The sequence below is a fragment of the Protopterus annectens genome, chromosome 2.part0 (assembly GCF_019279795.1).
Source record: "Protopterus annectens isolate FY-2018-M chromosome 2.part0, PAN1.0, whole genome shotgun sequence".
NCBI lineage: Eukaryota > Metazoa > Chordata > Ceratodontiformes > Protopteridae > Protopterus > Protopterus annectens.
This window is the reverse complement of record NC_056728.1, coordinates 572,339,388-572,365,141: the sequence shown is the minus strand read 5'-3', so window position 1 is coordinate 572,365,141 and position 25,754 is coordinate 572,339,388. Positions and strand designations below refer to the sequence as shown.

At 45.0% G+C, this 25,754-nt stretch overlaps 1 protein-coding gene across 1 annotated transcript in view; it reads left to right on the top strand.

Annotated features, from left to right (window-relative positions):
* Positions 1-25,754, top strand: part of TNKS (tankyrase) — a 2,150,186-nt gene that overhangs the window by 1,820,842 nt on the left and 303,590 nt on the right. Inside the window, exon 24 of the mRNA XM_044060937.1 lies at positions 968-1,073. Coding sequence (XP_043916872.1) covers positions 968-1,073 — 106 coding nt within the window. The remainder of the gene's footprint in view (positions 1-967; positions 1,074-25,754) is intronic.

Below are 25,754 nucleotides of genomic sequence, written 5' to 3'. Positions count from 1 at the left end.
TGTTAGCTAGAAAAAGGTCTGCAAGAGGTATGCCCCTGAAAACCACCTTGAGGAATACTTCCCCCAGCACCTGCAAAAAGCCCTCACAGACAGTCACTCCTAGACTGCTCCTTTGGATCCTTTTCTTGAGTCATCTCTCTTTTATGTTCAGTTTTCACACTTAGGACTAGTCTACCTAACCCCCTTCACAAACATACAGTTCAGCAGCACTCATTAAGCAAAGGTCAAGTGGAATCACTTGAGTCCACTAAAACAGAGAGTACCCGTAGGGCAGCCCCAGACTCAGTACTTTAAGGCCTGATTGAGAATGGCACTTGTGCTCATGAGATGGTACACTCAGGGAACACAGATGATGCTAATGATAGTACTAGGCACCTCCCTTGTCCCATTGACACCTTCTGTGGGTATTTCCCCGTGTAATGGGGACTTGCCACCTACCCCTGTCATTTGCTTATCATATGCTTGACACTGTGTGAGGAGACTTTTCCCCTGGAATTCTCCAACATGTTCTGACTTACAGGTCACATCTAGTGTTATTGCTTAATTCACATACATAGGCCTGCACACAGATTGATTTGTACAGATGTGCACGCTCGCCGACACACACACACACACACACACCCCTGTATGAACACTATGTAGAGATGACAAATAAACATCCCATCACTCTCATAAATTGTTCAACTCCATGCTTTGAAGACTTAATGTATGTTTTCTGTGATGCTGCACTCCCTTCCAGAAAACAGAGCATGCTTAGACACAGCCTTTGCTTGTTCACCCGCAAAACCCATTTTTGGCGTGCAAGTCTTTTGTAACTCTTAAGTGTCATAGAAAAGTGCTGTTTGATATAGGATATTTGCTAAGCATTTTCTTTACTGTACATAGCACAGATCATTTCTTTTTTCCTTTTGCATAGTTTGTGATTTTATAGTAATGAGGTAACTGTCTATTCTTCTTCTGTCTGTAGATTCAGAAAGTAGTGAATAAGAAACTAAGAGAAAGATACTGTCATCGACAAAAAGAGGTATCTGAAGAAAACCATCATCATCATAATGAACGCATGCTTTTCCATGGTAAGGTCAAAATCTAAGCTGCAGAAGCTTTGTCAGTCTTGGTAGACGTTATTAAAACTGACAGGTAAAATCTATTTAATGTATATTACTAATGGGTTTTCATATGCCAGGTCATAAATTAGTCATAATTTCTGTATATTAATGGTGCATTGTTTTAGAAGTTATTAAAGCTTTGTTTCCGGAATTAGCAAGACGCATGTTCTGCAGCATCATTGTGACAAAGTCCAGGACCACTCCAACATTGCTTTGGTTACTTCCTTGGCTTTTTGTAAAGAGGTGGACTCTAAAAATATACTTGAGGCCACAACTTCATCATCTAGGTACACGTTTACCAAACTTTACAAACTAGGCTCTTTATCTAGGTCCACAGCATGTTTTGCTGGGACTATTTTCCAGAGCTGCTGGATGCTGATCATTCGCAGTCCTCCTTTTTTTTCTTAAACTTAGGTATTTTACTCAAACAGCTTAGGTTACTGCAGTGGTGATCTAATGAACATAGTGCAAGTGTGTAAGTAGACTTGACCCTCCCTGTTTCCCTTTTGATTTCTGTCAAGGTGTGGATATGTGTCCTTTCTTCTAGCACATATTTGGTTGGCAGGACCCTAACCGTCCTGTTCTGAGGCAAGAAAGCTTTGAAGTTTTGTCATTGTCACTACTGATTTTATCCTGCTGTCCTTAGGCTGTGCAGTGACTAGGGCACGTGGAAGGTGCCTTAAAGCTTTGGAAGCTGTCTGTCTCTTCCATTTCTTGGCAGGATGTCCTATATACTTTAGGCTACTGCAACAGTGATCTATTTGTACATCTACTGTTATGATAACTTTACTTACACAGTGGTACTTTACTCAGATACCAGGTTAAAGAACATCCCTTAATCAGCAAATAGGTAAGACACTTTAGTGTGATAGATTCTGTGTCTCCCACTGCTTTAGCAGATTTCCATTACATGTCACGCGAGTAGCACCCTTGCCATCTTCAAAGTAAACCCAGGTAATTGGATGGGCAGCCTCAAATTCTCCCCCGGTCTGTCTTGTATTGCCATCCTTAATGCTTTTGGTAACTTTTGAATATGGCTTATAGGCTTTGTTTGTTATGGTCTAATTGCTTATTACATACCTATTAACATATAAGAGACCAGTTGTTGATCTCCTTTGTTGTGGAGGGAAGATTTTGTGATCATCAGGTAAATACTGTATAAGCAAATTGTCATTTACATTATTTTTTGCCTTCAGATGACTGGCCTCACTTATCAAATGTTGCAGTGAAAGTCCAGTCTACAGGAGGAGTAGCTATTTTCAGTGCTTGCTTCAGGAGTGCCTGCTGCATACATTTGTGGTGTGGAAGCTTTGTCCTTGGTGCATACCTTCATCGAGCATTGTTGTTTTAAACATAGCTTACACTGACGAGCCAATTTTGAAAATTCTGATGCCCTTCTATTCAGTGTTGCAGTATTCTTTACATATGGGTAGTATTCAGTTATTCCACCCGACGTCTGTCTTGTATACAAAAGCTTCAAGCTACTGCCTGTACGTGGGACATCGCACGTAGGCTCCTAAACATCAGCCATAAAAGGGATGCCCACGTTTACAATCCTCAGAACTTTTTCACCATCTTTCCGAAAGGTTTACTCGTAGGTTTAGTCTGCTGTTGGAAACTGCATTTTGTTCTTCAGCTTCAGATAAGTACCCCGTTAGGGATTTATTTTGTTGCTTCTGCCTTTTGTTATTGTTCATGTCATCCAGAAAGGGCAAGTGTAGGTGTGGAAGGCAAATTCCACATAAAGATAGTCACGTGGTCTGCTTGTTTTGCTTAGGGCCTACCCACAACCATCGCTCCTGTTCTGTCAGGTCTTCGTTCCTAAAACTTTAAGTAGTCATCTGCCTTAAACCTATATCTAGAAAACCAGAGCTTTGACTGGGGAATCGATGAAGGGTTCAGCAAGTTCCTCCAAGACGTCCTTGAAGAGGAAGGTAGACAAAGCTAGGGCCTAGTCCTCTTTGGCAGTGCCTTCTCTCTCTGATGTACCCCTTGATGTTGATGAAAACCTGATGGTACAGTCGGAGGTAGGGTCTGTCACATCAGTGGGAACTGTAATGGAAGCCAGTAGGAGCAGGGATCCAAGTACGTCCGAGGCTATGCAGACATCCATTTCGGATGGTTTGGAAGAACCATGGCTACTTGTTTCAGAGGACTCTGAAACTGTTCCACTCCCCCTTGTAAAAGGAAGCTTTGGCTGTTAGGCCTACATCTGCCTTTCCTCCTGCCCAAAAAAAAACTGCCGGAAAGAAACAAAAAAACTAAGCATTCCACAGTACCTAGTACTCCTACGTTGGACTGGGAGGTTTTCACACAAGGTCTTATTAAGGCCTTGATGGCCCTTAGGCCTACGACTTTGGCCTCTCCTATTTCTGGCCCTGTCTTCTCTTCCCCTGTGCTGCCACCGAGTACCCAGGAGTCTTTCTCCACTCTTCCAGCTCAGGACTCTGATTTTGAGGGGTCTTCCTCAGATGCAGATTCTCTAGCTTACTCCACTCAGATTCTTCCCCCTTGGAATATGCGTCTCCAGAGGAAGAATCCAGTGGGGGAGATTCACCAATGGAAGAACTCTCCTTTGGGGAAACAGTTACTAAGATGAGGGAATTCTTCAGAGAAAGCTCTTTCTCTCTTAGCTTTCGTGGAATCACTTCTAATTCTATCCTCCATCACTGCCAGGGAGTTCCTGAGACTTCTTGAGTTCATGGCCTCTACAATTCCCATGTTGCCTTTTGCAAAACTTCACATGTGAAGGTTCCTGTGGTTTCTGAAAACAATCTGGTCCCAGCATACTCATCCATTGGAGACTGCCATTCCCTTTCTTCCCTGTTTGAAAACAGAACTAGGTTGGTGGATGCAGCAACTCAGTCTGAATCCTAGGTTACCCCTTCAGATGCCTCAACCAGTACAAGAACTTTTTACAGATGCCTCAGACTTAGAATGGGGAGCAGCCTTTGCTTCCAGAAAGGTTCAGGGCCTTTGGCCCCCCTCTCAGAGGAAAGAACACATCAGTATCAGGGAAATAAGGGCACTGATTCTAGCCTTACAGACCTTTCACCCTATGTTTCTTCCAGGGGATGCCTCAAGCTCCTCACAGGCAACACTACAGTCCTTTGGTTCATAAACAAGCAGGGGGGGCACAAAATCTTATCTTTTATGTCACTTAGCCATCAAGGCATGGAAGTTGGCTATTAAGTGCAAAGTCTCATTGCATGCAGTGTACCTTCCTTTAGCTCAGAACTTGGTGGCAGATGCATTAAGCAGATCCTTGACACAGTCCCACGAGTGAATGCTTCACAGGGATGTATTCCTGGATTAGTTCACCGGTGGGGTGCTCCAAAGATGGATCTATTTGCCTCCCCTCAGAACAGACAACTTCCTCTTTTCTATGCCAGAGTACTTCAACCTCAAGCGTGGAAGGTAGATGCCGTATCATTCTCATGGATGGGGATGTTTCTTTATGCATTCCCCCCTTCCCTTTGATTCAGAAAGTCCTGTTGAAAATTCAACAGGACAAACTAAAAATCTTGTTAGTGACTCCCTTTTGGCCAAGACAGCATTGATTTCCTCTTTTGCATTTAGCCAAGGGCCATCACTACAAGTTATCTCACTAGATGGACTTACTCACTCAGGACAAGGGGTGTCTAATTCACCCACATCTGTCAGCTGTTCATCTGACCTTATGGGTAATCAACTTTTGATTCTTTTTAGGCACCTTTTGTAAGGACGTGCTTCAGGTTTTACAGGAGGTCAGGAAACCCAGTACTAGGAAGTGTTGCATTTCAAACTGGACCAGATTTTCTATCTGGTGCTAAAAAAGAAAAAAGGGCCCCCGTTTGGCAGACATTCCTTTGGTGTTATCTTACCTGTGTGAGTTGTTTAACAGTGGTCTTTCTTATTCTTCTGTTAAGGTCCACTGTCCTGCCATGTCTGCTTGCCTGCCTTTTTTCCTCCAGTGGCTTCCAGGCTGAAGGTTAAGCTTTTCTTGAAAGGCATCCTACACATAAATCCTCCCAGGAAACCAGTTCCTCCTCCTTGGGATCTTAATTTTGTCCTGGAAAAGTTGACTTAGACCCCATTTGAACCAGCGGCCTCTCCTCCTTTAAAGTTTTGTACTTTGAAAACAGTACTTCTGGTAGCTATTACATTTGCCAGGAGGGTTTCTGAGATTCAGGCATTAATGGCTTCACCGCCATTCTTAGTTTTCCATAAGGACAGAGTTTCTTTGATAACCAATCCATCCTTTATGCCTAAAATGGTCAATGGTCTTTCCTTAAATCAAGCTATTCAATTGCCTATTTTTTCCCCCTCTCCGCAATCTCCTAATGAAAGAATTTTGCATTCCCTAGATGTGCATAGATGGCTTAGATTCTGTCTTGACAAAACTACGACTGTCAGGAAATCTGATTGACTGTTTGTGTTTTTCCATCTCAGGGCTGTGGGTTTGCCTGTTTCTAAGCAAACTGTCTCTTCATGGATTTCAAAGGCCATTGTGTTTTGCTGTCATTTTCATGGGAAATCCTTATCCTCTTCTGTTAAAGCCCATTCCACTAGATCTATAGCATTCTCAGCAGCTTTCTTCAAGGGGTTGGATACTCAATCCATTTTGGAAGCTGCCACTTGGTCTTCTGTTCATACCGTTACAAAACATTACAAGTTGGATAATGTCTCTAGGGCCAGACCAGGGTTTACTGGAGGAGTCCTGCATGGATTCCAGGAAAATGTTTCTGCTTGATCTCTCTCTGTTCCTCCCCACTCCTTGGGTTCCCTTTCAGCTATGGCACTCTCTCATATGTAAAGAATACTGCAACATTGAATAGAAAGACATAGAATAGTTGTGTAAAACCTTACCGTAATCATAGATATCCTTCTCTTCTATGTTGCAGCATTGTATCCCACTCACCTTCCCCCTACATCTTGCTCATTCTTTGGATGACTGTCTCCTTGGTCTCCCTTTGGAGTTTTTCTCATGGGGCTACTACATTCTGAGGATTGTACGTGCGGACGTCCCTTTGATGGCTGACATTCTAGAAGCCTACATACGACGTCCCACATATACAGGCAGTAGCTTGAAGCTTTTGAATACAAGCCGGACATTGGGTCGAATAGCAGAATACTGCCCGGATGTAAAGAATAATGCAACATAGAGTAGAAGATTTTACACAACTATTCTTTCTTCAGGACTAAGCCATCTGAGCTCTGGCCTTGGTGAGCCTGTGGCTTCTTCTATCCTGGTGGTACTGCTAGAAATGCAACCAAGGCAAAGGCCGATCAGTTAAGTTATTTACAGGTAGTTGTAACAATTATGTTTAAAGTGTATCAGCTGAAGTAACAAGATTTTTTTTTTTTTTTTGAATTTCAAGTATAAAGTCTTAAATCTTTGCAAGGAGTACCTCAAGTAGAAAGTGTTATTCTTTGCAAGGAAATGCTGCAGGGCTCATGGACATATGACATTTTACATAACCACAGTTCCACTGGTAAGGTGGTTATTGAAAAAGCCAAAGTGATTTCCTAAGGGCCATATTTTTTGCCTATAAAATTAATACATTTTTGGGTTCATTTGGTGAGCATATCTTCAATATATTTGCCTAGGCATGCTCAGGTCTTCATTAACATCTCTGCCAGAGTGTTACCATAGATTTGTTAGCCTGACAAGTGGACTGACCTGGAGACCCTTTTCCACACTGACCCTGGCCAAAGGCAGTCCAGCAGAAAGTGATGCCTTTATCAAACTGATAAAATTATGAACAACAGAAATATCCTTCATAAGATATAAGCAGCATTGGTACATGTCACAAGGTTACTGAGGTTCAGAAGCACCACACGGATACAAGAAAACAGGTAATTGCAAACAGTGCCAAAAATTCAAGAGCATCCTGTACCGGAAGATCAGAAATAAAAACTCACAGTTTGATACAGTGCGTTATTTCATGTATGCAAACATTTTTGGAAGGTTACCTATTATCTTTCAAATTGCACCATGTTAAACATTCTTCAGTGAACATCCAGTAATCAGAGGAACGGAGAGATCCCAAGATGTCTTTATGTGTAGTCAGAGAAACAGGGAGATCCCAAGATGACTTTATAGCTGGAGACCACTCAACCTTAACAAATGTCTTGAGACTTTGGTAATGAACTACCACAAGCCAAAATTGTAGCCTTTAGAGGTCCTTTGTGCCAGTATTCCACTGCTGACCATGTTTACCAGAGTTGGTGGTATATCAGCAATGTGCCAGAAATGGAACTCTTCAGAGAGGTTTTTGAATTCATGTTGATGTTCTAGATCACTGGCAAATAAAGATAGAGACTAAATTTATTTATTATTTATTGACATTTGATTATTGGGAAATTCCAAAGCTGAGTAGGTGCCCATTTTTCAGCGGAGGTCTGGGGAGAAAAGCTGCAAAGTATTACAAAAACAGTGATTTTACAATCTTCAAAAATAACAGATAAAAAACAATAAAAAGTCTACAGTTAAAACAATTATACTAAATTAAACAAATGTGACAACATTGTTTAAGAACCGATGCAACTTTAAGGCAATGATTTAATGTTTAGAGAAGTTTTAACCACTTTAGAGAAATTCGGAACAAGTTAGTATAATACAAACAGGAATTGCAATATGAATTGAGAGAAGAAAAAAAAAAAAAAACAGAGTTATGGCATGTTGTCAGAGGAGACTAAAGTAAGGGAGTGAAGAAGGGGGAGCAAGGAGGTGTAAGGAAGGAATAGGTACTTGTTGATATTTAGGAATATAGTATGTTATGTTGTCCTATCTCACTTTCATTCATTGCTGGTTGGGTTCGGAACTGAGACTCTGTTCCGACTCGGCCTATACAAAAGCTCGAGAGCTTCCACCAGCTCAAGGCTATACCCTTTCCCGTCATGCTCAGGGAAAATTACCCAGATCTCGTTTGCTGCTAAACAAGATCAAGTGCTCCATGCAGGCTCTTGGCTAAGTGGAATTTTTTTCTTACTTGTAGCTTTTCAAAACTAGTTTAAAATCATTATTTTGGTTGTAGTTTAATAACTTAGGTCATTATGACTAGTACTTTGTGCTTTCCGGTGATCGTAATTATTGTTGTTTGTGTTTTCTGCTGGCTGTCGTCTACCGCTAGGCCTATTTGAACTTTTTTTTCCCTATCCTGACTCCAAACTCGTTTAAGTTAGAGAGTTTTGGACTAATTTTTCCCTTTCTTGATTTCTTTGGGTAGTCTGTTTAAATTAGAGGGCTCCCTTTGGCCTGTTTAACTTAGAGGGCTCCCTTCAGCCTGTTTAACTTCGAGGGCTTTCCTTCCTTTGTAGTAGCAGTTAGTTTGTTTTTTAGGTAGAACTGCTTCTTTCCTTTTCTGTTGCAGTGAAATAGAGTTAGTCATTTCACTGTTAACTGTCCTTAATATAAAAGAAAAAATGTGTTCTTTTCTTATAGTTTTTTGTGGTAGTGTGTTAACCTTTGGTAACATGTCTAAGGATCCTAAAGAAGCGAAACCTTTGGGTTTTAAAAAGTGCAACAAGTGCAGTCAAAAAATGTCAGTAAATTATGGACACATCAGCTGTGTGTATTGTTTGGGTGCTGTCCACCTTCATGAGTCGTGTTCCTTCTGTCATGCCTTTAGTTCCAGGGTACTGAAGGAAAGGATGAAGAAACTCATAGTAAGAGGTTTGTTAAAAACTCTGTTCAGTGAAGCTTTGAAAGTGAATCAGAGTACCTCTAAAACTACTGAAAAATCTCCATCCTCCAGATCAGAAAAGTCAGGAAAGAGGGTGTCTTCTGCTGCTTCACCTTCAGAGCCGGAAAAAAACAGGCAAAGGACTCCTCTTTGGACCCGAAGGCTATCGGGCTGGAGAAATCTCCCAGTTTGGTTCCCATTGTGATTTCGGGGCCGACAGTTCCAGTTTTGGAGCCATTCCCCAGTGTTGGAACCAGTCTCCCCAGTCTTGAGATGTCCGTTGTTACAGCCAGTGAGGTCTATGACCCTATCATCTTAATCCTCCAGAAGCCTTTCGGACGATGATGTGGAACGGGTGGTGAAGAGACTTTTATGGATGCCAGTGCTGGCCAAGATACTGTCGACTCCGACCCAGAGGGATTCGGAGCTGACCAACATCACTTCCCCTTCGTCGATTCCTCCTCCCACCCATTCTGGGGCTTCAGAGCCAGAGTGCTTGAATCCGATTGTAGTGGAATCGTCGGTGCCAAGACCTGCTCTGGGATCATCGGGCCTGATTACTGCTACAACCTGCTCGGTTCCATCAGAATTCGAGGGGTCTAGGAGTCGACGCTCTCCCATTGGGTCCGGGGAGGAGAGTCGGGCTGGACAGTTGTCTGACCCGAATCTACCTCTTGGGGCTTCGGCGTGGGCGAGCTCGGTGCCTACATTGGGCTCGGAGCCCACTGCCTTGGTTCGGGGGGGGTTCTGGTTCCTCGGAGCCAGGGGCCTCTTTGAATCAAGGATGGCGGGCTTTCGAGGTGATGAGGAGTGTGCTGTCATCTGACTGCATGTGTCTCGCATCCGAGTACTCTTCCCCCTAAAGCGCCAGTGTCCATCTCAGTGCCATCGCTTCCACCCAAGCATGGAGACCCGAAATCACAGATCACCCCATTGGGTGAAGCGATCTCTTCCGAAACCTCACAGGAGTACACCTCCGAAGAGGTTATGCAAGAGGAAGCATTTAGACTCCCCTGAGGAGTCCGTCACTTCAGACATGAACCTTGATGAGTCAGAAGGGTCCCCATGGTCACCGTCTGAGGATGTCTCCTTTGCAGACATTCTAGAGATCCTTAAACAGAGAGGTGTCCGGAAGTCCATCAACCCTTCTGAGGATGAGTCTGTGTACCTGGAGGCTTTCGGGTCTCGCCCTTCCACCTCTTGGGTGTCCCCGCCTTTCAGCCAACTCATGAACGTAGTCAGTTGGAAGGCATGGGGCTCTCCAGACTCAGTGGAGCCTGTTCCTAGGAGGCCAAATAAATTCATTACTGCTCCTTCAGATAAGAAATTTCTTAGTAAAGGTGTCCCTGTAGATGCTATGGTGGTGCGGGCGGCCACTAAGAAGGAATTGTCTGAGACATCCTCATCTGTCCATCCACTGAGTAAAGAGTCTCACACAATGGACAGAGATGGAAAGCGTATGTTTTCTTAAGTGTCCTTTGCCCTTCGGTCGCTGAACTACCTGACCCATTTCACTAGGCTTCAGAGGGATTTCCTGAAGGAGCTAGGAGATACCTTCCAAGGTTCTGTAGCTGTGGGGTTCTCAGACAAGGTTACCTCCCAGCTCTCCACCTTAAATTCTGTAGTGAACTCCTCCATGCAGCTTATCTCCTATGCAGCCGATGGAATGAGTAGGGCAGCAGGTACATGAATTTCCTTAAGGAGGCATTCCTGGATGCACTTGTGTGACTTTGCAGAATCCTTCAAGTCTTTCTTTATTAATGCCCCTTTTGACAGCGCATCCTTGTTCAGGCCAAAAGTGAAAGAGACTGTAACTAGGCATAAGCAGGAAGGAAAGACTCTTTCTGCCATGGGAGTCCGTTTTTCCTTCCCAACCAGGCCTTCTCCCAAAGGCCAGAAGGGGGGGAAAATGTGGTTCCGTAAGTCCTGGAGAGATCCTTCCTGGATGCACGTGGTGATACTTCCTCTAAGGGCAGAAGGGAAAGTAACAATGGAAGACACCAACCATGCGGCAGAGGGGAGTCCGCAAATGCTCCTGAAAGGAGACCCATCTGTCCATCTCTGGAGGCAGTCGGGGGTTGCTTATCTTTGTACCCAAATGCCTGGCTAAAATTAACAAGAGACAAATGGGTACAAGCGATCATATCCAGAGGTTACTACATACCCTTTTCTGCTCCCCCTTTAGAAAGAAAATCAGTCCCAGATGTTCCACCCAGTCAAAGGGACCATGCAACTCTAGAAGTACAAAAGTTGCTAGAAAAAAAGTTTCATCCAAAATGTCCCTGCAGACCAAATTGGATCCGGATCTTACTCGAGGTTCTTTTTAGCTCCAAAAAAGACAGGGGACTGAAGGCCCATTCTGGATCGCAGCAGACTAAACAAGTCTTTCAAGAAGTCGAAGTTCCAGATGGTGACACTGCAGTCAATGCTCCTCTTTCTGGGGAAAGACGATTGGATGTGCTCGATAGATCTCCAGGATGTGTACTACCACATAAAGATGGAGAGGCGATCCACGAGACATTTACACTTTTGGCTGGGAGCCAGTTACTACCAGTTTCAAATTCTGCCCTTTGGTCTCACTACAGCCCCTAGAGTGTTCACCAAATGCATGGCAGTAGTTACAGCTCACTTGAGGTGTCTAGGATTCCAGGTGTTTCCATACTTAGACGACTGGCTCCTAACCAACACCACCAAGCATCTACTAATAAAAGCAAGAGACACCACCATTCAGCTTAACTCTTATACTAGGCATTGTGATAAACTTCAAAAAATCTGCCTTGTTGCCATCACAGCATATCGTCTTTATAGGGGCAGACTTAAATACAAAACAAATGTTAGCCAAATTTCCTCCAAAGAGGATTCAAATCTTACATCAGGAAGTGAAAAACCTCTTATCTAAGAAAAAAGTGCAAGCGAAGGTTGTTTTGAAAGTTTTAGGTACCATGGTGGCAGCAATAACCTTGATGTCCTTAGGTAGTCTGCACATGAGAATTCTTCAGTGGCTACTTTTCACCCAATGGTCTATGCAGGAGCTGCCCATGTCTCTCAAGATTTTCATAACGGAATCCTGCAAGAAGGACCTGCACTGTTGGCTTCACTCCACTCAAGTGGATTTAGGCAGACTGTTTGTCTTCCACAACCAATAGCTACACTGACCACATGGTGTGGTACATAAATAAACAAGGAGGAACCAAGTCTTACTCCCTGTGTCGAGAGGCCCAGAGAGTATGGCAGTAGGCAGTCACTTCCCAACATTTTCTGATAGCAACACACATCCCGGGGAAGTCCAACGTAATAGTAGACAAACTCAGCAGAGCTATTCTGATGCGTCACGAGTGGTCCGTAAAACAGGAAGATGTCCTTCTATTCCTATGTTGCAGTATTTTTGTTGTGGGATTTCCCGCTTCAGGCGACCCGTACGTCGGCTCCTATACAAAAGCTTCAGCTTGGCTGTTGCAGCTGCATGGGATGTCACACGTAGGGCCATAAACCAGGGGTCTTAAATGTGATGTCTGCATGCACAGACCTCAGAACTTTTCAGCCGCAGACGACCGACGTATTGTGTGCTTCGCTCCTTCACCACAAACGTCTAAAAAGCTAAGTACCTTGTTGGGGTGTTTTCTTCTAATTAACTTGCTAAAGCTTGGTTTGTTGTAGCAACTCATAGCCAATGTCAACAAAAAAGGGTAAATGCCAATGCGGGTTCCAGATACCCCATAAATACTCGCATGACCGCTACATTTTTTCTTAGGCCGGGAGCACGATCACAACTCCTACTCCATTTGCCAGTCCTTTGTACCCAAGATCCTTTGCAGCCATTTGGCTGCTCTTAATCTTTACTTGGAAAACCAATGGCTTAAACCGTTAGTCCTTAGGATGGATCCCACCTCGGAGGCCTCGACAGAACCTCCACGTACGAAGGCCAAGTTTCCCAGGCTCTCCACTACCAGATGCTCAGACAGCTTCCAATTTAGGAGTTGAGGGACGCCCAGCAGATCTGTCGACTTCAGCCAAGTGACCTTCGTAGAAGCCATTTCTCAGTTGATGGCCAGCCCGTCCCCGGAGCCAACCCAGACCCCGACTACTGCCGAGGTCAAGGGGGAACCAGACTTAGCAGAGCCTCTGACCAGTATCCCTCCTCTGGACGCTGCTACCGTTAGACCGTCATCCGACTCAAGGCCATTGCCTATGTCTACACCAACCAAAAAGAAACAAAAAAAATCAAACATATGACCTCGACCAAAGAAGGCCTACCTGACTGGCAGTCCTTCAGTTCTTCCTTGATGCAGGCCCTTATGGGCCCTTAGGCCTTCAGCCTCATCCCCCACTGCTCTACCACTGCTGAGCCCTAGACGTGCCTTTGCCTCTTCTCACCCACCTCTAGCCTCTCAGGACAGGGAAGAGCAAGACACCTACTACTACTCCTCTGGGGAATCCATTTCTTACACCTCCCAAATTGCTTCACCTCAGGAGTACTACTCACCAGATGAATCTATTGAGGGAGACTCTTGTCCAGAGGATATTACATTTGGTGAAACTATCGCCAAAATGAAAGAATATTTCAAATGGGATACCTCTCAAATGTCTGAAACTCAGAAGAGGTATTTTGAACTTTAACAGGTAGAATTCCCCCTCCCGTCCCACTTGTCATACCTGCATACTTGGATGGCATTACCTCTGCATCAAAGACACCAGATTCTCAGCCACCTGCCCCTAAGTGGCCAGACAACTTCTTCAAGGTGACTCATGACCAAAAATTCGTAGTTAAACCTCCCCTGGCAGACCCAGCTGTGATTGCCACCTATCCTGATAAGCAATCCAGGCTCTTCCGTCTGCCTCGCTCTTACCCACTGACAGAGACTGCAAATCCATGGATAGGATTGGTGAGAAGGTCTATAACTCTTCCACTTTGGCTTTTAGAGCCATCAACTATCAGACGTATATGACCAAATATGCTTTGGACCTGGTTTCTCAAGCCTGTACCTTGCTGGCCACTTCTCCTGACTGCCCTACAAAAGCTGACATCTCTTCTAAACTATCTCTGGCTACCCAAGTAGCCAGACAACTCAATTCGACGCAGCTATGATGCTGCAGAAGCCTCTGCTCCCGCTGCAGCATCTGCCTCTGTTCTCGGGAGAGATTCCTGGCTTAGTCTTCAACGCTTACCAGAAGACTTTTAAGTGTAAGATCTTGGATGACCCCTTGGACCCCAATTTTCTGTTTGAAAAAAATCTGCAGATCTTTTCAAAAACCTGCAAGAAAAGATCAAGGAATTACAAGACATCAAACATTTGTTGGTGTTCCCCATCCCCAAATATTTTTATTTATTTATTTATTGCATTTGATTACCGGGAAGGTCCACTGAGGCTGACGAACCCATTTTCAGTGGAGGCCCGGGGAGAAAAGCTCCACAGTTATATATACAGAAAATTTTGAAACAGTACAGTAAAATTATTTTGGAGGAAAGCTCTACAGTTGTCTGAACAGACAAAAATTTTTAAAGACAATACAGTAATCGTATGTAATCAACATTATAAACGATACAGGGGATAACAGACATTTTGGGACATAGCAACTATTTATTTTTATACAATGAAGATGAGAGTAAGAGATCTCCAGAGGTGACAGGCAGAGAGAAAGGCTGACATTCTGAAATAGTGATAGAATAGAGAGAGGAGAGCTAGGGAGAGAAGAAGTGTATGGCAGAGTGATATAGGGGAAGAAGTGATAGTAAGTTGGGAGGGTCAGGTTTTATGGTTGTTGGTAGAGCTACAGGAACATATCCATTGTGTGGTGAGATGAGATTTAAGTGATTTGTTTAAAGGTAACATGATTAGTGATTGCTCTAAGTCCAGGGGGAAGATTGTTCCATAGTTTGGAGACAGAAAAGGAGTATAATGTATGGCTAGCGGAAAGCTTAGGTTTATTGACATTTAGTAGTAGTTTATTTTCAGATCTAAGTTGCCAGTTTGGGTGGTAGGTGGTCAGTATACTTGTGAGGGATGGACAGGCATCAGGGAAATAAATAAGTTTGTGGGCGATGGTAAGTTGTAGATATGCTAGTTGGTGGGGGAGTTCAAGCCAGTTGACTTCTTGCAGTGTAGTACAATGATGGGTGGAGAATTTAGTATTCATGGCAAAGTTGGCAATTTTGTTGTAGCATGAATTTAGTTTGTTTTTTTAGAGAGGATTGTATGTTTGTAAGGATGGGTGCACCATATAGGAGGGTTGGAAGCAAGTATGCTGAGGTGAGAGCTTGTTTTGCCAGAGGAGAAAGATAGTGGTTGTGTCTATAAAGGGATCCTAGTTTCTGATGGGTTTTTTTGATGTTATTATTGATATGAAGGTCAAAGGTTAGGTTGACGTCGATGGTGACACCAAGCAGCTTAGTGTTTGGGACGACGTCTATGATAGTTTTGTTTTGGGACTGAACAGTGAGTTCTGATTTATTTATTGGGAAGTTTTTGGTTGGAGTAAAGATAAGGAGTTTTGTTTGTTGGGGTTTAGGGCTAGATGGTTCTGGGACATCCATGATTCAGTGGAGGAAAAAGCTTCTTGGGTAAGCTGTTGTAGTAGGGAGGAAGATTTGGAGGAGCAGATGATAGTGGAGTCATCCGCATATTGCATTAAAGTAGAGTTTGAAAGACTAGTATAGTAGTCATTGATAAATATACTGAAGAGGAGGGGTCCTAATATGGAGCCTTGGGGTACACCTGTTTTGGTATTTATGAATGGGGAGAAGCAGTGTTGCCAGATGGTAGACTGTTGCCTGTTGGTAAGATAGTCAGAGAACCACTGGAGAGTAGAGGGAGATAGGCTAAAGTTGGATAGTTTGAATAGTAGGAGGGGGTGTGAGACCGTATCAAATGCTTTTGAGAGATCGAGAGAGTGCAGATACTATGGATCCAGAGTCACAGGACTTAGGTTCACCCTCCCAAGGCCACATTTGTCAGACGTAACCCAGCCTGTGCTGGAACTACCTCTTCCAGACCTAGATGAGGTACCAGAAGACAAACCACTTCCATGCCAGCTGCCCCACAGCCTCCTCCAAGGCAGCCTTTTCAAGACATAGGAGGCCCCAACAATATGTGACTGTCTTGCCCCCCCCCTATCCCTCTTTGCCACTGCTTCCCCTTTTGGAAGTTCATCACCACGGACAAATGGATGTTGGCCATTATCCAAAAAGGATATTTCCTCTCCTGGAAAGAAAAGCCACCCCTAAGAGGTGTTCCCTTTCCCCCCAGAAATCAAAGACATCTCTTACCACAGGTCTTGACAGACCTTCTGAACTTGAATACCATAGAACCTGTCCCCTCAGGACAGGAGAGAAAAATCTTCTACTCTTGCCTGTTCCCCAAAAAGGATTGACCATGGAAGACCTATCCTAGACCTTTCCTCCTTAAATCTGTTTGTAAAGGTGCCCACCTTCAGAATGCTGTCCCTTCCAAGCCTCCTTCCTCTTATACCAACCAAGGCTTTCGTGGCCACATTGGACCTAAAAGAAGCCTATTTGCACATACCCATCCTACCCTCCCACAAGACATTTTTACGTTTCTCTGGACTCTCCTCTCATTTCCAGTTTACTGCGTTGCCCTTTGGTTTATCCACTGCCCACTGCCCCAGAGTGTTCACAAAATGCCTGGCTCCTACCATTTCCCATTGCAGAACACAGGGAATTCAGATTTATCCCCATTTAGAAGACATCTTGATCCTAGCAGACTGCAAAGAAACCCTTTCCGCCCATCTGCAATTCACCATGTCCTTTCTACAAAATCTGGGGTTCTGGGCTGCAGAATCAAAACAGACCTAATGAAAGCCTTTCTACCCCAAGACAAGGTCAGTTACCTGCCCTCCCATTTCAAAGCCCTGCTGCAGACACAAGTAATAACTGCAAGGCAATTCCTAAGGACCCTGGGCCTAATGGCAGCCACCATCCCTATGCTTCCACTAGCCAGAATGCATATGCGAAAGCTGCAGTGGTATCTAAAAAACATTTGGTCCCAGCACCGGCATCCCCTGGAGCAAGAAATCTCACTCCTACCCTGCCTAAGGCAGAGGACAGCTGCTGGATTCAACAAGTTCAACTCAACCGAGGCCTTCCCCTCCAGCCCACTCTCCCAACCCAGGTTATGCATACAGTTGCATCAGACTCAGGATGGGGAGCCACTTTGGCATCCTACAGGGTTCGAGCAACAAGGCACCCTTCTTTAAAGGCCAAACTCATCAATGTGAGAGAAATGACAGAAGTCTTCCTGGCTCTGAAACCCTTCAGTCCCCTGCTACCACCAGGTGTTCTTTAAATAATTACAGACAAAACCCCAGTTATGTGGTACCTCAACAAACAGGAAGGAACAAAAGCGTACCACCTGTGCAGACTATCCTTACTGATATGGGATCTAGCCTCTTGCCATAACTTGTCTCTGCAGGCATTCTACACCCCCTCGCAGGACAACAAACAAGCAGACCTTCTAAGTAGGACATCCTCTCCACAACATGAATGGATGCTGGACAGGACCGTCTTCCTAGACATTGTCCACTGGTGGGGCACTCCTCAAATAGATCTGTTTGTCTCCTCCAGAACAAACAACCGCAGACCTTCTGCTCCAAGACCTACTCCCCTCTAGCTTGGAGAGTAGACGCTTTCAGCATTTCTTGGAAAGGGAAGTTTCTATATGCCTTTCCTCCCTTCCCACTAATTCAGAAAGTCCTCATGAAAATCAGGAGAGTAAGCCAAAAATCTTGTTGGTGACTCCTTACTGCCCAAGGCAGCACTGGTTCCCCCACTTTACAATCTAGCCAAGGGCAATCACCACAAATCAAGGTGGACCTTCTGACACAACAAAAGCGAACCCTCCTCCACCCATACTTGCAGATGTTGTCACTCACACAGTGGGTGATAAACATTTAATTCCGTTCAGGCACCAGTACTCAGAGGACGTGCTTTCAGTCCTGAGGGAGGCCAGGAAACCTACTACAAGAAAATCATACCTAGCTAAATGGGAAAGATTTTCAAAATGGTGTCTGGACAAGGGAAGGGACCCATGCATTGCAGATCCCCCCCCCCCCCCAGTTCTTGCATGTGTGTGTTAACTAGTAAAAGGTGGACTTTCATACTCTTCAGTAAAAGTTCTCCTTTCCACAATCTCAGCCTACCTACTACTAGACCATCCCTTACTAGCCAGGCTTAATGTTAAGCTTTTCTTTAAAGGGGTCTTACACATTAGGCCTCCAAGAAAGCCCATCCTACACTCTGGATCTTAACTTCATTCTGGAAAAGCTAACCCAGCACCCATTCGAACTTGCTGGGACAACTACTCTACAGATGTGTACATGGAAAACTGTACTGCTAGTGGCTATAACTTCAGCCAGAAGGGTGTCAGAACAACAGGCCTTAATGTCCTTGCCCCCCTTATACTCCTTTCCACAAGGGCAGGGTAACACTAAGAACTAACCCTTCATTCATGTCTAAGGTGGTCAACGATTTGTCATTAAACCGATCTATTCACCTACCCACATTCTACCCTTCTCCCACCAATGAAGGGGAGAGGATACTTCACTCCCTGGATGTACACAGACAGTTAAGATTTTATCTGGACAAAACAAAATACATTAGAAAATCCAATCAACTCTTTGTTTCCTTCCACCCCAGGGCCCTGGGCAAGGCAGTCTCCAAACAAACCATCACCTGTTGGATCAGGAAAGCCATTTGCCTCTGTTACTCACACCATGGCAAAAACACCCATGGGGGTAAAAGCTCATTCCACAAGGGCAATGGCAGCCTCCAAACCCTTTCTCAAAGGCCTGGACACTGCTTCCATGGTCCACCATTCACACTTTCACCAAACACTACAAGTTAGACAATGTCTGCAGAGCATGGGGAGGATTTGCCAAGGCAATCCTACAGGGCTTTGCCGAATCAGCATCTTCATCCACCACCCTTCCTTCCAGCTAAGCTGTGGTACTCTCTCACAACAAGAATATTGCAGCATAGGAATAGAAGGACATAGAATAGTTGTGTAAAATCTTACCATAACCATAGATGTCCTTCTCTTCCATGTTGTAGTATTCCTTCCCACCCACCAAAACCCCCCTTCTCCTTCTCTTACTCAGTCCAGCATATCCTTAGACCCCTGGTATCCTGTATCCTACCCTGGGACCTATGAAAACCACATAAGGGTTCCATGGGCCTATGTCTGACATTACTGGCATCTCCTCCTGCTTGAGCCTTCTACTCCTTCTGCTGGGCTTTCAAGTTCTGAGGTCTGTGCTTGCCGATGTCACATTTAAGGCCCCTGGTTTATGGCCCTACGTGTGACATCCCATGCAGCTGCAACAATCAAGCCTTTGTATAGGAGCCGACGTACGAGTCGCCTGAGGTGGGAAATCCCACAAGAAGAATACTGCAACATGGAAGAGAAGGACATCTATGGTTATGGTAAGATTTTACACAACTATTCTTTGCAGAACAAATTTTCCGCAAGTGTGACCCACCTTGCTGTGACCTCTTTGCCACATCCATGAATGCCAAATGCAGAAGCTACTTTGCCCTTATCCCCTCCTCCAAGGGAGTCACCAAGGGATGCACTTGTACACAATTGGCTTCCAGGTCTCCTCTATGCCTTTCCTCCCTTTCCATTGATTCACAAAGTCCTTCAGAAAGCCAGCACGTTGAAGAGCAGTTTGATACTCATCGCCCCATACTGGCATCGTCAGATTTGGTTCCTCTTTCTGTGGCCCCATCTCTAAGAGGAGCAGTGGATTCTGGACCCAGTTCCAGACCTCCTGACTCATCCCTCAGGAATGCTCCATCCATCAATTCAGAAACTCGGATTGACAGCTTGGCTGCTCCACTTCCACTCATAACCAAGCTTCCAGATATTTCCGCTGCAGTGAAACATATTTTGATTTCGTCCCATAAGGGTTCAACTAGAAAACTGTATGCTAGCAAATGGAAAAGGTTTTCATGTTGGGCTTTCAGCAATCACATTGATCCTTTCACTGCCCCTATAACAGCCGTATTAGAATTTCTAGTGAAACTTTTCGATGAAGGTGCAGCTGCAGCCACTATTTGAGTTCAATTATCTGCTATATCAAACTATAATATTGGAGAAATGGGATTAAAAATGATGTACCACAAGCTTTGCACAGCATTCTTGAAAGGTACTTTCTTACTAAAGCCTCCAGTGAAAGAACCACCAGCTCCTTGGGACCTAAATTTTGTACTGTCCACCTTGATCCTTCCTCCCTTTGAACCTGCATCATCATGTCTCCCTGAGAATTAACCCTTCATTCCTCCCCAAAGTATGTTCAGAAGCGAATTTGAATCAATCCATCGACTTGCCTGTTTTTTTCCCCAAGATATGGCAACGAGGCAGAGTACAAATTACACCAGTTGGACGTACACAGACAATTAAGTTTCTACCTCCACAGAACAAAGGAATTCAGGAAATCAGAAGAACTGTTTGTCTCTTTTTCAGATAAAAAGAAAGGTGCCCCCTTATCTAAGGTCACACTTTCCAAGTGGCTTACTGAATGTACAGCCTTCACATACAGATCTTCCAGGGAAAATAAAAGGCCACTTCACAAGAGCTATAGCAACCTCGTTGGCTTTTTAGGCAAGGCTCCCCATGGATTCAATTTGTGCAGCAGCAACATGGGTAAAGCCTCATACCTTTATTACTCATTACAAAGTTGATTTGGCCTCCAGGAACAGTGCCTCTTTTGGGTCCACTGTTCTGAAGAGTATTTTCCTTTGAGCCACATAAGAAAGAAGGTGCTAGGGACGCTGTCCCAACCAGCAATGAATAAAGTTGAGATAGGACAACATAACATTAAGAAGTTATGTACTCACCATAACGTTCCATGTTTGTTGTCCATCTTGCCTTTATTCTTGCGTCCCACCCTCCTTCCCCAGCCTTCACTCCTTGAGGATCGAGAGGTTTCTTGCTAAATTGGAAATTGATGATGTGAAGTTGATGTTCATCGTGTTTCACTGTTGCAGTCATTACACTTGGGTTATCCTGCTGGCAGGCTACCCGCAGTCAGCCTGAGTTCCAAAGTCTAGGTCCGGCATCGGTTGCTGTCATCTCTTCCCTGACGTCAGTGCGCCAGGGTTATAAAAAGATGCAACTGATGCCATTTTCTTCAGTCTTTCTTGGCGCACTGTGCCCGAAGCAAAAGCAGTTTGCAAGTGCCGGTCGGCCGACTCCTGAGATTTTTGAAGTTGAGTTTCAGAACCGAAGTTTTAAATAAAGCTAAGTACCCCGTTGGGGAAACTTTTTTTGCTCCAGACCGATGTCAGTAAAAGTTAATAATTGTATTTCTGTGGGAAGCAAATACCTCATAAGGACTTTCACTCTTACTGTATTCCTTGCCTAGGCCCTGACCACGACGTTACTAGTTGTTGGTTTTGTGCTAGATTCAACAAACACACTATTAAACGTCGGTTTGATTTTGCTTTACATTATTTTGGCCGAAGGTTTAATTACATAATGCCGTCGGAACAACCAACGACCGGAATTTATAAAAAACGCAAAGACAAAGAAAAGGACAGGCATCCGAGGTCCAAAACCGACGACAAAGCCTCTTCTAGGCCAGTCGCCGGTTCTCAGTGAGGCGCTTTCGCAGCCCCTGACACCCGCTACCTCAGAGCCACAGGCCGTATCCGACAGCCACGTGGAGAAACCGAGGCCTGTGGAAATTCAAGGTATTGGGCCTACGGAAACTATTCCCCTCAGATGAGCAGGCATCGGCTTCTGAGGGTGTTTTCAGACCTTCACAGCTTACAATTAAGCCCACTACACCAGCCAAGGCAAAGTCAAAAACACCAATAAAGACAAGGAAACAAGTACAGCATTCTCCTGAACAGTCATCCATGCCAAAGAAACAGATGCTTAAAATGGCCACAAAGACCTAATTACTTTAATCAGAGGTTCCCATCCCCCTCCTGACAAAAGGCCTAGGCAAGACACTGACTATGATTCCTCTGACCAGGTTTCTGTTTCCTCTGATTCCTCTTCTGATTAGGGATATTCTCTCCCTCCCTATGAGGACTCTGATGGAGAAGAGTCTATACCTTCAGTCTGTCCGCCTGAGGATTATTCTTTTGGGGAAACCCTGCACACCATGAGGGAGCATTTCCATTGGGAGAGCCAGGATTATTCAGAATCCAAAAAAAGGCTCAGAGACTTTCTTTTATTGCCTCAGCACAGGCCCCTAGCTATTCCCCCTGTGCTTGATATTGTTGATGATGTTTTCTCTGAATCCAGTCTGTCTCCTGATTCTCTACCCCATGCACCTGTCAAGCCAGACAGGTACTGCAGGGTCCCTGACTCTCCTAAAATTCTTTACAAAAACCCTGCGGCAGATCCAGAAACTATTTCTCAGGGTCCTAAAGGGGTTAAGGCTTCCACTGCTAAAAATCCTTTCCCCTCGGATAGGGATTCCAGACCCCTGGATAGATGGGGGAAAAAAGTTTACTCTTCTGCTACTTTAGCTGTAAGGGCTTTAAATTGCCAGTTTCACATGCTTAAATATCAACAGTACCTCATGTCCTTGTTAAAACAGAAAATGGTTTCAAACTCAAAGTCCTGACAGTAAGGAAATGCAAGATTTATTGCATGCAGCTGAACAAGTGGGAAAGCATACTCTACAATGTGGTTTTGATTCATTAGAGGCTTCTTGTAGAGCCGCTGTTACAGGCTCTGTTATTCGAAGGCATGCTTGGTTGAAAGAACAAAGTTTACCTGAACATGTTAAAGTAAAATTATTGGATGCTCCACTACAGCATACTTTGTTTGGTGTTAAGGCAGAAGAGGTGTTAAAGAAAATGGAGGATAAAGCAAAATCAATGCAGACAGTAAAGGATTTCTTACAGGTTCAACCACCTAGGTTTAGCAGAAACTGGCCCTCAAAAAATTGGTCCTTTCCAGTGTCAGACAGGCCACAAAGAGGCAGATACAGACGCCCAAGAGGCAGATCTCAGCCCCAAGGCTCCTACAGACCCAAACAATGGGGTGCTTCAGCCCCCAAAGGAGGAGAAGACAAATCACAACCTTATAGGAAACAGTCCCAACGACTTCCCTCTACAGATGCCAAGCACTTACCTTTTGGCAGCACCCCTAGGGGGAAAGCTAGCACTTTTCTCAAAAAATTGGCACATAATCACCCAGGACAAATGGGTACTGAATATTGTTTCTCAGGGTTACGGGTTCCACTTTCACACGCTTCCAAAATCAAAAGGTATGCCGGACCTGCCACAAAACCAATGGGCAGAGGCACAAAAAAATTGCTGCTCTCATGGACATGGGAGCTATTCAAAGAGTACCACAGCAAGAACAGGGGCAAGGATTTTACTCAAGACTTTTCCTAGTACCCAGAAAGGACAAAGCCTGGAGACCGATACTGGACCTGTCAATCCTAAATACTTTCCTGGATGTTCCAAAATTCAAAATGTTAACACTACAGCAACTTCTGCCCATGCTGGGCAAGAAGGCTTGGCTAGTTACTTTGGACCTCAAGGAGGCATACCTGCATGTCCCAATCAGACAGTCTTGCAGAAGATACCTCAGATTCATAGCAGGCTCAATGCATTACCAATTCTCTGCACTGCCTTTATCTACTGCGCCCATGGTCTTCACAAAATGCCTGGCACCAGTAATTGCATTTTGCAGACAAAAAGGAATTCAAATATATCCCTACTTGGATGACTGCCTTAGTCAAGCAGAGAGCAAGGACATTTTTCTAAAGCATCTGGCGTTTGTAAAAAGATTACTAATTTGCCAGGGTACACAGTAAACGAAAAATCAAAACTAGTGCCCTCTCAAGAGATAATATTCCTGGGTGCAACCTTAAATACAACTGCCCAGATGGCTTATCTCACACCAGACAAACAAAGGCAACTGACTCATTACTTTCAAATGATGGCAACAAAGACCCAGCTCCCTGCAAGAAAACTTCTGCAGGCCCTGGGCTTCATGGCGTCCTGCATTCTACTAATCCCATATGCAAGACTGCATATGAGGAAACTACAATGGTATCTAAAAAGTGTTTGGACTCAACATTGCCACAGCCTGGAGACAATCATTACTTTAATACCCTGCCTACAGCAGGAGTTTCAATGGTGGTCCCAGGCCTTTCACCAAAACAAGGGACAGCCTTTCACCTTACCCACAGCCAGGCAGACAATAACAACGGATGCAACGGATTATGCCTGGGGGGCACATATGGCAGGAAAATGTATTCAGGGCACATGGCCCAAGGAACAAATGCATCTTCACATCAATCAGAAAGAGATGCTAGCTGTACAGAATGCCCTGACACCTTTCAAGGACCTACTACATCCAGGTCAACTACTAATAAAGACGGACAAAACCACAGATGTTATGTGATCCTATCTCGCCTACATTCTGAATGATGGGTTCGGGGCCGATCCCTCGGCTCCGACTCGGCACGCTTATGCCAAAGAGCGAAGTCTCTTATTGGCTGAGCTTACTATATCCCAGGATGCACCACCACCAGTCCCCCAGATCTCGTTTGCCGCTTCCCTGCGAAGACGTGGTCTCGAGCTGGCTGGGCTAAGTAGTTTATTAAACTAACTTTTCTGTCAGTTTTTTGCTGTTTTTTCTCACAAAAGCTGTTTTAACAGCTATCGCTAACTTTGTGTACGATTTGGACTTGGAATTGTTGTGTGTGATTGAGTTCAGTTTGTTTTCGGCCCCCCTCCATTCAGGGCCTTCCCGGACTGTTAGTATTTGATTTACAGGGTCTCTAATAATTGTTCAAATTGAGTTAGAGTTACCTGTTCTTTTTACAGGAAGAGTTGGCTTTATTTTTTGCTGTAAGCTTATATCAGTAGTTAAAATTTAGTGTACTTTCCTGTCAGAGTGACTAGATTTGTGTATCAACATGTCTCAACCTCATAGGCCTTCGGGCTTTAAGAAGTGTTCTAAATGTGCGTTTAAGATGTCTGTTACTGATGACCATCTACTGTGTGTGTATTGTTTAGGGGCAAAGCACTTGCAGGAGTCATGCAGTGTATGTCACGCTTTTTCCTCTAGGGTCCTCCAGGAGAGGAAAAATAAATTGATTCTCAAAGGCTTGATTAAACCCTCTTTCGAAGAAGCCTTGGCTTCCTCTCCGACTCCTGCCAAAAAGAAAAGGGCTTCGGCTCCGACCAGTCCGTCGGACCCGACTGCCAAGAGACCTAGGCAGGCCTCTCCTTCGGCTCCAAAGACTTGGAGCCGAGGTCGAACAGTCTGCCTCGATGCCTCCAGTATCGACTCCTCGGGCCGGAGCCGATGGCTGGGGCATCGAGGCGGGTCACCTTCGTCGGCTCCACTGCTCTCGAGCCGACAAGGGTCGCCAGCTCAGACACTTCCTCCTCGGCGCCGAAGTCTACCTCCGCACCGATGGAATCTGGTGTGTGTGTTTCCTCGGCGCCGATTCTCATCGAGTCGCCTCGGAGCCGGTCCCCTAGTCCCTTGGGGCCGAGGGAGAGGTCTTCTCGAACCCGTTCTGTTTCCTCTCGGTCTTGAGAATGTCGGATTCTGATATAGACAGGGTGCTCCAAAGACTTTTCCAGTCCCCAGTCTTCCAAAAATTTGTTTCGGTTCCGACCCAGTTGGCCTCGGAGCCGATTACCATGACCCACCCCATTGCCATTCCTCCTCCGACTGCTTCGGCTCCGTCGGAGCAGGTGCTCTTGGAGCCGGTGGAGATCTCAGGGTCGGCTCCGACCCCTACTCCAACCCGGGCCCTCGGGTCCGAGTTTGGTACGCGGACTTCTTCGGCTGGACCCGAGGGTGATGTTTCGGGACCTTTGCTTTCGGTTCCGAGCCTCCCTCTCGGTGCTTCGGCTGCGGGACTCCCGTCTGCCATCATGGCCCCGGAGACCGGATTCTCCCAGGATTCTGGGGGTCCGGCTTTCAGGGCCATGAGGAGTGCCTTGGCCAAATCCTCTTCGGCCATCTCTCCGGTTCTA